Raw genomic sequence first — 13,577 nt, forward strand, 5'->3', positions numbered from 1 at the left:
GTTTTAGCTCCAGTGAGAAAGAATCTTGTCCTTGAAGACCACTACCACTACCACCACCACCACCACCACCACCACCACCACCACCATTACCAACTCTCAACAGGCATAATGAATGAACATTACATGGTGTGAGGTACTGCTGTGTTAATTCATCAGGGCAAGTGTATGAAAAATATCAATTTGAAAGATTATTTCATTGTGTGAAAAAGTAATGTACTTCAGGGGAAATCCTGAAAATATATAACAAAGAAAAGGAAAGCTAAGGCATCAATACTAATCTAGATTTTATACTTCACAGAAATGGATCAGGACAGCATGAAATTAACTGGCTTGATTTCAAAGCCTGTTCACAAGCTCCTATCTCTTCACTTAGAGATACTTGCTGCTCAGGTATATAGCAACTGCCTAGTATTCTTCCGCACATAAACATCCAACAAAATGGACAAAAAGTAAATTGTGAAATCTAAGAATGAAGGTCAGTTGACACGTTTTCCACTGTGTTTTGCTTTCTTTCTTATGAAAAACACATTTCATCCTTCCATTTTCTATTTTGTTTTTAAAATAAGAGACTATTAAACTGCAAGACTGTTAAACTTATTTATTTAAAGAGATTTTAGTTTGTTTATTCTATTCTATTCTATTCTGGAGGCCTTTCAACCAGTCAGCCCTAGGAAAAGAATGCAAGCATTCTTCTTAGTCACTTCCACCTCCCACTCATAACGCTCATCTGGCATGTGGTGATTTCTGCCATTTTTTAAAATCATTCAACACATTCTATTTCTCATAATATCACTTACAGGGCTACTCAGGCTAAAGCAGCAGTCGAGATCTATGGGGTACAGAAAACAGTACACAAGGGTACCTGCGCTAAGACCACACAGCACCAAGCATCAGATCTGAGTTATCAAAACAAAACAGTAGTTCAAATGTGTATCCATCTCCCAAACATAAAATACATCTCACTTACCCAACAAGCCCATTCTGCACTACTTCCTGTTTGTCAGCTTCTATTCTGTTGTCACTACATGCCTGATTGTTTAGTTCACTACTTATGCAAGTTATTTCATTTTCACCATGTCTGAATATATTATCTCCTTCACTACTGCTATTTCTTGCCTTTACATCTGGTGCAACATCATGAACATCCACAGCATGTGTTTCATCAAATGGTGTATGCTTGACAATCTCCATCTGCTCATTTTGGTCTCCTGGCCAATGTCCTGATAATGTAATGCACCCACCATACGACTGCACAGGATTGTCCATCGATTCAGATCCGTGTTTCTTGTCCTGGAGAACATTTTACAAAACATTGTAACACAATTTGCAAGAGGTAGTGAGACCATGTATTCCACTTCAAATATACAAGAAAAGTAAAACTGAGAACTTAATATTACTGAGAAATATGCACAGGGTAAAAAAATGCAATTTTTAGGTTTTTTCAGTGAACTTACAATTTTTATTGTCATTCATACAGGAATAAGTTGGACCAAAAGAGTGTGTATGTAAATGTCCATGAGTGTGGCTGATCACTTACAAAAAACAAGGATTAATGAGCCATCCTGGTAACACATTAAAACCTTCTCCCAAGCCAGTTAGTGAGCAAGACTGACACCTGATAAAGTTTTCAAAGTCATACTACAGTCAGGTAAAATAGAGCACATATCAGTTGATAGATTAATCTTTACCCTCTTGTCTGAAAATGAAATATACATTCATTTAAAATGTTGTAGTCTGTAATTTGTACAGCATAAGCAACAGACACTGGAGGGTCCTCCCACACCTAGAGGGTCCTCCCAACAGAGCAGCAAGCCATGCATCATCTGACTGTACCCTATTCAAAGGATAATGAGAAGTATTTCATGTTGACTCAATGGCTGGAAGGAAGTATGCCATGACCGAATAATTGGTTTGCAGGTAGAGAAGAGAGTCCTGGATACATTTGTCTGCTGCATACATATGTTTAAAAGGTTTCTAGGCACCTAGAGTGTTGGAACAGATGATACACTTCTCAGCACAGGTATATCCCATATGCTCCAGCGGCCTCACAGCTGCATGTAACTCCATATCACACACAACAAATTCATTTGGTACACAGATCTCGGGAACTTGCTCAGAGTACACCATCGAGCAGCCACGAAAATGTCATGCTTAGATTTGTCTCTAAATACAGCTACATAGTTGTGGCACTCATTTAAAATTTAATTACAACTAGAATTAAAAACATATGCTGGAGTGCAGTATCAAATTAGCTTCCATAAGGAAAGTGGAATGTGCACGACAACTGTGAAATAACTTTCAAAATGATAGAGAGCAGCAACCAGTAGTCGTTAGCAGCAATCAGTATCATTTCCATTCCATCTTTATTAGAGCATATCCAGATTTCGTCTAGTAACTAGCCATTATCAATGCAGTATTTCTGAGTTGTTATACATGCCCTACTATGTGTACATCTGTTTTTCAGGCTCTTGTCATAGTTCAAAATCTCATGTACCCTACTAAGCCAAAAATTATTCTGAGCCTCTTCAGAGCCAAGGTGGCAGTTGGTGCCAACCCTAGGACAGTGCTAATATTTGACTAACACCAAGTGCCACAAAATCATGCTTGTCACAGATCCCAAAATCCCATACAACTTGCAGATGATCTGTAAAAATTGTTTTCATGGGAGGGCCTGCAACAGTTTGGTATGTCACTGAATCTGTAATAACAGAGAACCTATAAGCACAATGCACAATAAGAAGCTGCCACCAGATGACAAGTGACACACAACTTAAAACCAAATATGATGCCCAAATACTGCCCCCCAATCTTTGAAATTTAAAACTGTATCCCTCACTTGCATGGTGGCAATGGGATGCTGGATCCAGGTGGTGGTATCAGCAGTCTTGGCAGATTGCTTTACCATTGTTTGGAAATGTCTCTGGGTGGTGTTTGAAGGCACCCCATTTCAGTACGGAGGTCATAGGTGGCCTACTTTCCCTTCTGATAGCTTCTGCTAAGCTGGTGGAACTGTTTAATGAGTTCAGAAAATCCTGCTATGATCTCTTCTTATTCTTAATAATAGCGATATTTGCCCCTCACCAATCAAGAAGTTACGGCATTCTCTGCAGTTGATCAGTATCTAAACATGCACAGTGCCGCCCACATGACCCTGATTGCAGAGCAGCACTGTTCCCTCCACTGAGACACAAGCAGTCTTTGTATACGGCCTGCAGACTTTGAAATGGCTGCATCAATGGCCTGGTGGATCACCATCACAATGTGATCCATCCATTCCTGGATACTGTCCCAAACTCAAACTGTACAGCATGCACTTAGGCTTTCTGAGCACACACTTTAGTGCCTTACTTCCTGGTATTCTTTGATTCAAGAGATGTATGCACGTGAGGATGTAGGTTCTGGAGTCCAAAGCACTGACTACACACCCCTGAGTAGATTTTTGTGAGAGCAGGAAAATATGTTGTGATGCAGAATGAGATTTTCACTCTGCAGCGGAGTGTGCACTGATATGAAACTTCCTGGCAGATTAAAACTGTGTTCCGGACCGAGACTCGAACTCGGGACCTCTGCCTTTCACGGGCAAGTGCTCTACCAACTGAGCTACCCAAGCACGACCCACGGCCCGTCCTCACAGCTATACTTCTGCCAGAACCTCGTCTCCTACCTTCCAAACTTTACAGAAGCTCTCCTGCGAACCTTGCAGAACTAGCACTCCTGAAAGAAAGGATATTGCGGAGACGAGACATGGCTTAGCCACAGCCTGGGGGATGTTTCCAGAATGAGATTTTCACTCTGCAGCGGAGTGTGCATTGATATGAAACTTCCTGGCAGGTTTGCAGGAGAGCTTCTGTAAAGTCTGGAAGGTAGGAGACGAGGTACTGGCAGAAGTAAAGCTGTGAGGACGGGCCGTGGGTCGTGCTTGGGTAGCTCAGTTGGTAGGGCACTTGCCCGCGAAAGGCAAAGGTCCCGAGTTCGAGTCTCGGTCCGGCACACAGTTTTAATCTGCCAGGAAGTTTCGTGTTGTGATGCCTATGGCAGAGAATGACCCCGTAGCAGTGATGCAATGTGTGCTATGCCCATGTTCAGTAGGCATAATTCTTCTGAAGAAATTAGGTTCTCCACAGCTCGATTCTGGAGACAAGTGGTCATAGATCCCCACAGTACATAAGTGCAATAAATTTCCCACAAAGGATGAACAGATGGAAAATCTGTTCAATAAGATCACTGGGAGCCTCAGGAACAAAGTTGTCACTTGGGGAAAGTATAAGGAGCATGTTGTACTTTCAACACACACTAGTGTAGAATTTGTTGGCAAGATGGTGTTGAGGAGGAGAGGCATGGAGTAGTACTTGTCACTAACAAATATGGCCACACCGACTTTAGCTCTCTCCCCACTGAGTTCATCTTTCTGTGGAGACTGTAACTCCTAAATGCAAGTTTTCTTAAAGAGAAGGGGTCTGCCCTGTGTCTCGTGAATGTAGGCAGTAGCATCACCTTATTTTCCTTCTGAATTTTTTGCAGCTTTCATTCTGTGCTGTGTGATGCCAGAGTAATTTATGTAGAGTTCTGGAAGGAAGGAAGTTGTTCTTGTTTCATGAGCTACTTCACCATGCCTGCCACACACTGCTTGCAAAGTGCAGACAACAGGTGTATGATCATATCACTGCCACCTGAAATGTCACAGAAGGTTTGGAAGATGATATGGCTGCACTTTCAGCCACAGGAATCCTGCCTTAATATACAGTGAAAGGTTTGGTCAGTCGAAAGGTTTTTTTTTTTTTTGTTTTTTTGTTTTTTTTTTTTTTTTTTACGAGATTCATTATGTTACATACACCTCTTACTCTTTCATTAGAAAATTCCATCAGCTATTTCTTCTTTGTCATATTCATAACATGGCAACAGATCACACCTCTGCTTGATTTGAGGCAGCTGTGATTTTTTTTCTTTAAAAAAAAAAAAAAAAAAAAAACCACACACACACTTTTACACAGTTTTATTAATTTTTCAGTATAATGATACGTTCTAGTGCTTTCCAAATAAGGGGATTCCTTTTTTAAATGACCTTTTTCCACTCTTAATAATTGTAAATACATTTTGATACAGCTTGACCCTGTTACTATTTGTTAGAGAGATTGTCGAATGCTCTGGAAGATTAGCCTCTCGATCTCTTTTTGGTGGTCGTGTGTTGGGTACAACCAGTGGATCACCTGACACACTGGAGGACTTTGTAAAGATTGAATCACCAGCCACTTCAGTTCCACGAGCAGCTAGGAAAATAAAGATTCGCCCAGACAGTGCTCAGCATGCCTGGGTAAGCCTCATACAATTGAGGTGTAGCAGGTTCATTGGAAGTTGCCTGCTCACGACTACACCACCACTACAGCTACCCACCCCATCAGCACGCAGCATGCCTCATTAAGTTTTAATATACACCATTTTTGCAATCTGGGCAGTGATGCAGTCCACCTCTGTCATGCACAAGTGGCCACTGAAGCGTGCACAGAGCTTATGGTTACAGAAGACTGGCAGCACTCACCATTCCCCAGCTCAGGAACACCAGGCACACCAATGGTGGCACAGCTCCCCAAGTTGCTCGCCATCTGGCACGACCTAGGAGGCAGGTGTAGCTTATCAAATGCCACAAAGAATTATTCCCCTCGAATAGTTATTACCATTTTTGGTGAATATAAGTACCTGTAGCAGACAGCATAAACAAATCTGAATATCTCAATTTTGCTCCCACCAGTTTACAACTGAGGTAAACAGATTTATCTTAGTATGTCACATGGCATACATACAGCCCCCTTCCCTTAACTCTCCACCACCCTTTCAAAATTCAAGATAATTTCTCTCATATAGGCACCATTAAAGATCGCAGAGGGGAAGTGGTATGAGGATATTCTAACTAAATACTGCACACTGAAGAAAAAATTCCTATTAGCTGAGTCCCTGTGTTCAGCAAAAGTCAAACAACTAACATTAATGAGTATTTGTCTATTGCATTGTCTTCAGTTAAAAAACAGACAAAGATTTCAGCCAGGACTGAAAGTGTCATTTTTCCGCCATGCAGGAACAAATAATTTTGTTTTGTTGAACATATGAAATGTGCCACAATGTCACAGAAGGAATAGTAATGAGCAAGATATTGCTATGCACCATATACATTCTACAAGATTAGCTTCTGTTGTAAGCTGTTAACTAAATACTGTGACTTCAAACCAGTGTGTAGCTCTCAGACTCTGATGATGAAGTTATTAACGCCCTACTAAAGTACAGTGGAAGCTACATATCTTGTGTGTGTTATGTGGCAGAGTTAATAAGAGTTTTATTTAGTTTAAAGGATGGAAGGAAACTTAGGAGTTTAACATATCATAAATGTTTGCCTTAAGTGATTCAGGAAAGTGATGGAAAGCCAACATTACGATAGCCAGACACAGACTTGAACCTTGTTCCTCATTAATATGAATTCAGTACCCTCAACTGCAACACCTCATTCAATTTAATTAAGATCAAACTGAGCCAGTTATGTAAGGTCATCAGAGCTAATTATGGCCCCCAGTTTTGAGTCAAGTGGAAAGCCTGCACCAAAGATTCAATGATTCTGTGACAAGTTAGGTTTAGAGTTTCTACACTCTGGCCATAGGACTGAGAGGCATCCGAGTGTGGGTTGTAGAGAAGGCGTTTCTTAAGATTAGGTGACTCCCCACGCAGTCCAGATAACAATAGGTGTAGGAGACCCCAAAGTATTATGCCTCCTCCCCTTTTTACAAGTGAAAGTATTGAAATCACAGTGATCAGCTATCAATGTATTCACAACTAAGTTCCAAGTTTGAAGCGTTCCAAAGAAGCAATAGATCTCTCATAACACTAGGGACAGAAAGCTAGTTAAAATTTAAAACTGATAACAGTGAGATTTATGGGACAAATCTAACTTAATATCAAAGGATAGGCTTATGGGAAATGGAGATGATGTATTCGTCACAGGAGACAAGAAGCTCAAACCCACTGAGACAAACGTTGAAGCACTGGCAATAGTCAGTAACAAGGCTGGGCACAAACTTGTAACTGCATCTTTCAACTGACCACCAGACTCGCTTCCCAAATGTAGCCAAAGACTTTAGTGAAAACCTTAGCTTACTAATACAGGGTGTTATAAAAAGGTACGACCAAACTTTCAGGAAACATTCCTCACACACAAAGAAAGAAAATATGTTATGTGGGCATGTGTCCGGAAACGCTTACTTTCCATGTTAGAGCTCATTTTATTACTTCTCTTCAAATCACATTAATCATGAAATGGAAACACACAGCAACAGAACGTACCAGCGTGACTTCAAACACTTTGTTACAGGAAATGTTCAAAATGTCCTCCATTAGTGAGGATACATACATCCACCCTCCGTCGCATGGAATCCCTGATGATGCACTGATGCAGCCCTGGAGAATGGCGTATTGTATCACAGCCGTCCACAATATGAGCACGAAGAGTCTCTAAATTTGGTACCGGGGTTGCGTAGACAAGAGCTTTCAAATGCCCCCATAAATGAAAGTCAAGAGGGTTGAGGTCAGGAGAGCATGGAGGCCATGGAATTGGTCCACCTCTACCAATCCATCGGTCACCGAACCTGTTGTTGAGAAGTGTGCGAACACTTCAACTGAAATGTGCAGGAGCTCCATCGTGCATGAACCACATATTGTGTTGTACTTGTAAAGGCACATGTTCTAGCAGCACAGGTAGAGTATCCCGTATGAAATCATGATAACGTGCTCCATTGAGCGTAGGTGGAAGAACATGGGGCCCAATCAAGACATCACCAACAATGCCTGCCCAAACGTACACAGAAAATCTGTGTTGATGACGTGATTTCACAATTGCGTGCGGATTCTCGTCAGCCCACACATGTTGATTGTGAAAATTTACAATTTGATCACGTTGGAATGAAGCCTCATCCGTAAAGAGAACATTTGCACTGAAATGAGGATTGACACATTGTTGGATGAACCATTTGCAGAAGTGTACTCGTGGAGGCCAATCAGCTGCTGATAGTGCCTACACACGCTGTACATGGTACGGAAACAACTGGTTCTCCTGTAGCACTCTCCATACAGTGACGTAGTCAACGTTACCTTGTACAGCAGCAACTTCTCTGACGCTGACATTAGGGTTATCGTCAACTGCACGAAGAACTGCCTCGTCCATTGCAGGTGTCCTCGTCGTTCTAGGTCTTCCCCAGTCACGAGTCATAGGCTGGAATGTTCCGTGCTCCCTAAGACGCCGATCAATTGCTTCGAACGTTTTCCTGTCGGGACACCTTCGTTCTGGAAATCTGTCTCGATACAAACGTACCGTGCCACGGCTATTGCCCCGTGCTAATCCATATATCAAATGGGCATCTGCCAACTCCGCATTTGCAAACATTGCACTGACTGCAAAACCACGTTTGTGATGAACACTAACCTGTTGATGCTACGTACTGATGTGCTTGATGCTAGTACTGTAGAGGAGTGAGTCGCATGTCAACACAAGCACCGAAGTCAACATTACCTTCCTTCAATTGGGCCAACTGGCGGTGAATCGAGAAAGTACAGTACATACTGACGAAACTAAAATGAGCTCTAACATGGAAATTAAGTGTTTCCGGATGCATGTCCACATAACATCTTTTCTTTATTTGTGTGTGAGGAATGTGTCCTGAAAGTTTGGCCGTACCTTTTTGTAACACCCTGTATAAATGTCCCTGTCACAATGTCATCATTGGAGGACACGTTAATCATCTAGCAATGAATTATAACAACTACATTTGTGTAAGTGGTGGGCATGGTAAGGCTTGTACCATACTAACTGACTTCTCTGAAAGCCACCCAGGACAGATAATTCGGAAGCCCACTCATGATGGATATACATTAGATTCAATGACAACAAAACATGCCTACATTGAAGTTGGCATCAGTGATCATTAAGCAGTTGTAACAGCAGTGATTATCAAAGTAGACAGGGCAACTACAAGTAGAAAAATTTACATAAACACTAAAACTAAATAAAGAAGCAGCAGAAGGAGAAACTAGAAACATTTAGTTCTGGCCGGGAGTGTGTAGAAGAACTGTGGCTCAAGTTTAATTCTTTCAGAATTATGTCATCCTCTCCCCTACACGACCATGCCCTTAGATACTTCTAGTACAAGAACTGTAAATTTCCTGATTATTATTTTGTTTCAGTACAAACACAGTATTGGGTTATCATGCAGTGCTGTTACTGCTAAAACTGGGGGAGGAAGCTCTCTCCTGTAGTTCTATGTGATGAATTCTCAAGATAAGTATATAAGCAATACTAAGACATAGCAGGTTACTCCCAGGTAAATATAGTTACTATTGGAAGATAAGGCTATAAGACAAAGATATTTGTATTATGGATATGTACTTACAGGATGACATGTTTCTTTCCCACCAATTACAATTACTTCATCTTCAACTATAGACAGATATTTATCTATTACTGGGTCACTCCTCTTCTGGTTCATAGCCTTCTTCAACTGTTGAAATGCATTGAACACGTCACAACGGAATTCATAGCTTTGTTCGAGCTTGTATAGACATCTGTGACAAATAAGTTTGGACAAAGGATCTGTCTCATAAACCTGTAAAAGAAAAAAAATTCTTAACGGTAAGACTTCTGACCTCAATTTGCATATGATACTACACCAATTTCTGTAGCCAGTTCAAATGACAACTGTTTCCTTTCTGAAAATAAATTGTACACCATATATTCAAAAGGACTGAGAAAAGCGCTGCAAGAAAGGAAACCAATATGGGCTCTCTAATCAGAGCCAACCTTGTGAACTACTGTTGTTTGTTACTTGACTTAACAGAACCTGAGCACAGTAATGACTACATGTGGAATAATAAAAAAGAGAAAGCACAGTGAAAAGTAACGGGATACATGCCAATTACGAGTGCCTGCTGAGACATGGTCTAGTAAAATACATTTCAACTGTTGTTCTTCTCAACTGTTGTTCTTCTCAACTGTTGTTCTCACTGGCAGGAAAGCTGATAATCTTGATTATACACACAATGTACACACGTAGAATTCAGGTTTGTTACAGCCAGATTCATTTGATAATGACATAACTTTCAACAATATCAGGACAAGGATAGACTGCTACATAATGGAAAGATGACCCATTGAGTTGCAAAAAAAGACTGTTACACATCATAGCTTTCAGCAAAAGCCTTCTTCGCAAAGAAAGAACCCCCCCCCCCCCCACACACACACACACACACGTATGACCAAGTCATCTTTATGCTGGGTAACAATCTATCCTTTTCCTAATACTGTTCCCATTGTTTGACATAACTTTCAGTTTTACTGCCAATGTTTCAGAGTGTGCATATTTATTAATGCACATTATTATTTTTATTGCTGTTGTGGACTGCAGCTCTCTACGCTACTCTATCCTGTGCAAGCCTCTTAATTTCCAAATAACTACTGCAAAAGACGTCCATTTGAACCTGTTTACTGTACTTGTCTCTCCGCCTCCCTTTGCACTTTTTTAACTCCACACTTCCCTCAAATACTAAACTGATGATTCCTTGATGTCTCAGAATGTGTCCTATCAACTGACACCTTCGTTTAGTCAAGTTATGCTACATATTTCTTTTTTCCCCAGTTCTGTTCAGAATCTAATCATTAGTTAAACAACTTACCCATCCAAACCTCAGCATTCTTTGAAAGCGCCACATTTCAAAAGTGTCTATTCTTTTCTTGTCTGAACTGCTTATCATCCATGTTTCACTTCTGTACAAGGCTACAATTCAGACAAATGGCTTTCAAAAAAGCTTCCTAACATTTAAAATTATATTCCTTCTCATCTTCAGAAACGCATGGAGCGAGCTTGCTGCAGTGGTTCAACTTACGTCCGCTGTCGGCAGTAGGTGCAGCAACTGACAGGTTACTACACTCCTCCTTCCCTGTGGGTGGAAGGACCAAGTGTCTCCATCCAAAATACTGTGATGCAGAGATGTCGAAGGTGTCCGCAGAGCATTGGGGGCAACAGACAAAGTCACAAGAAGGGCTCCCTTGCCACCTGTGGACCCTGGGTTGAACAGTGGACAGGACCAGTGACAGAGAGAGGAGCACAAGCCATCTAGGGATTGGAGTCCACAACGATGGCTGTCAATACAGGCAGGAACAACAATGGACTGGAGAGGAGAGGCCCTTGTGACAGAGACCTGGCTTCCATCCCTCCTGGCAGCGGTGCCAGCTCAGCACAGTGCGAAGTGCAGCACTGATCACAGGAAGCAAACCCACTATCGGTGATGACGAAATCCCAATTGCTAGGCCTGCCTGACCCCGAAAGTGGTCAGAGCCAGCAAAGAATGAAATGTCAAGCCCAAGGCCCGAAGAGGGGCCCGGGGCCCATTCAGCGGTGCAACTGCTTCTGGCGGCATCCCACAAGTCTGCCTTTGGTGCGAACCGTGAAGAAGCAGCGACTGCACCAGCTGTGAACAATGGCTGGAACCCAGTGAGGGCACCATCCAAAGCGTCCGGCCCAGACTGGCAAGCCAGGTACGAAAGCCTACAAAACTGGTACCACTGGAGAATGTCCGCCCAGCAGCGAGAGGTTGTGCAGCATCTGTGGCTTACAAAAGTCTTCAACATACTTGCACATCTGTACCTTAAACGTTCAGACAAGGTGTTCTGCCTTCAAACAATTGATGGCACAGAAGTGAGCAATAAAAATAATATGTAGTGTTCACCCATGTACGTCATGTGGGCACCTCTTCAAGGAGATAGGCATTTTTATTGTGCCGTCAAAATACTTATGTTCACTAATGAAATTTGTAATAAATAATCCATCACAATTTCAGAAGAAGAGTGATGTACATACTTACAACACTTGAGGGGAAAAAAAATCACCTTTATTACGCATTGTTAAAGCTGTCAGTGGCTCAGAGAGGAGTTCAATATGCAGCAATAAAAATTTTTGATCATTTGCCTAATATCATAAAATGTCTGACAGGTAGCGAAGCAAGTTTTAAATCTAATTTAAAGTCATTTCACCTCGACAACCCCTATTCCACGGACAAATTTCTAACTAGTAACCAGTAAAATAAAAAATAAAAAAATAAATAAAAATAAAAAAACACTTGTTTTTAAGTGTAGTTGCAAGAGTAGCAATAAAACGATAATGTGTTCAATAATGTTAACACCAATCAGGTATACATATTATGTATACTCACTTGTTCCACATCATTTTGATAAAAAATCATTTATGATTTATGGAACATGTAACCAACTAACCAGTGTCTGCAACCAACATACAAGACAAGCGTACTATGGAGAATATTTTCAACAGGACCTTGATAGTTATGTCTGCCGTCGCAAACAGATAACGAACAACATAAGGAAAATGAGTGAAGGCAGCAATGGCCAATAACCCAATAGTGTCTACTAAAGGACCTGCGAAATCAATGTGGACTCTTTCCTAAGGATGTTTAGGGGACGGCCATGACGAAAAAACAGTGTGCGGCACACAAAGACAGAGACAATACAGTAACTGATGATGGAGACACCTCGCCTATGTATCCAATAGAAAACGAAGCACATCCTTCGGGTCAAATGAGTGACCAGGGCCCATGGGGAACCAGGACACAGCATTTGCACTTGCACATTGTGACATGGGATGAAAATGGATCTCATAATTGTACCAGGACAAGAACAGACCCCACCGCTGAAGAAGATAGTGGCTTTGTCTGGCAAGGATGCTGATGGGCTAAACCTGGAAAGCAAGGGCTTATGGTCAATAATTAAATAAAAATTTGCACACCATACAAGAATATGCAAATTTTTTTAAAGACAAAGACAATAACAAGAGCTTCTTTTTCCACCTGAGAATAACACTGCTGAGTTGAGCTGAGTGTTTTCAGTGTTCAGAGCCACCTGAATAGTGATGGGCTATTGAATACATAACACTCTGCCTCATTCAGAGAGACCATGACAGGACATCAGATTATGTGAGACATAGTTTTACGCTTTAGAAACAAGAGCCTCTGGGAAGATTATCATCTCACAAATACAATGTTGTACATAATGAATTGCACATCACATTGAGAACAGATAAAGCATTGTACTAGGATGAAAAATTCTAGCTTCTCAACTAATCTCACCACTGCCTAAGTGCATTTTCATTCTTTGTACAACATGTACAACATGCTACAGGGCAAGAAATAATTAAGAACGATGTACCAGGCAATCATGTTCACCTACATCAAGAAAAGCCAGGTAGAAATTGTTCCTTATGACTACACAAATAGGAACGTATTCCATTTACCACACAAGCTGTTAGATATACAATAATGTTGAAATAAAGTATGAAATTGTTTTCAATACTTCTCATGACCCAAACTCTTGAGAATAAAATGACAATAGCTTACAGTGGCAACAAAAAATTCTTGCAACTGACACTACATTTTTTTGTGTATTGCATCAATGCAAAAGAAAAGAATGTATACTTCACTACTACACATATAAATAACTACCTGTGCTGTAGTATGGCTTGCTGTGTTGATTATCTCGTGAT

At 41.1% G+C, this 13,577-nt stretch overlaps 1 protein-coding gene and 1 non-coding gene across 3 annotated transcripts in view; both read right to left on the reverse strand.

Annotated features, from left to right (window-relative positions):
- LOC126482305 (zinc finger protein 271-like) overlaps positions 1–13,577 on the reverse strand; it is a 111,079-nt gene that overhangs the window by 69,148 nt on the left and 28,354 nt on the right. For both annotated transcript variants that reach the window (XM_050106337.1, XM_050106336.1), the window contains exons 2-3: positions 9,423–9,635; positions 968–1,290 (exon numbers count right to left, since the gene is read on the reverse strand). In XM_050106337.1, coding sequence (XP_049962294.1) covers positions 968–1,290; positions 9,423–9,518 — 419 coding nt within the window. In that variant the 5' untranslated portion in view covers positions 9,519–9,635. The remainder of the gene's footprint in view (positions 1–967; positions 1,291–9,422; positions 9,636–13,577) is intronic.
- Trnas-uga (transfer RNA serine (anticodon UGA)) lies at positions 3,536–3,610 on the reverse strand. Its single transcript has one exon. It is a non-coding gene; the product is annotated as a tRNA-Ser (tRNA).

Source organism: Schistocerca serialis, chromosome 5 (assembly GCF_023864345.2).
Source record: "Schistocerca serialis cubense isolate TAMUIC-IGC-003099 chromosome 5, iqSchSeri2.2, whole genome shotgun sequence".
Lineage (NCBI taxonomy): Eukaryota > Metazoa > Arthropoda > Insecta > Orthoptera > Acrididae > Schistocerca > Schistocerca serialis.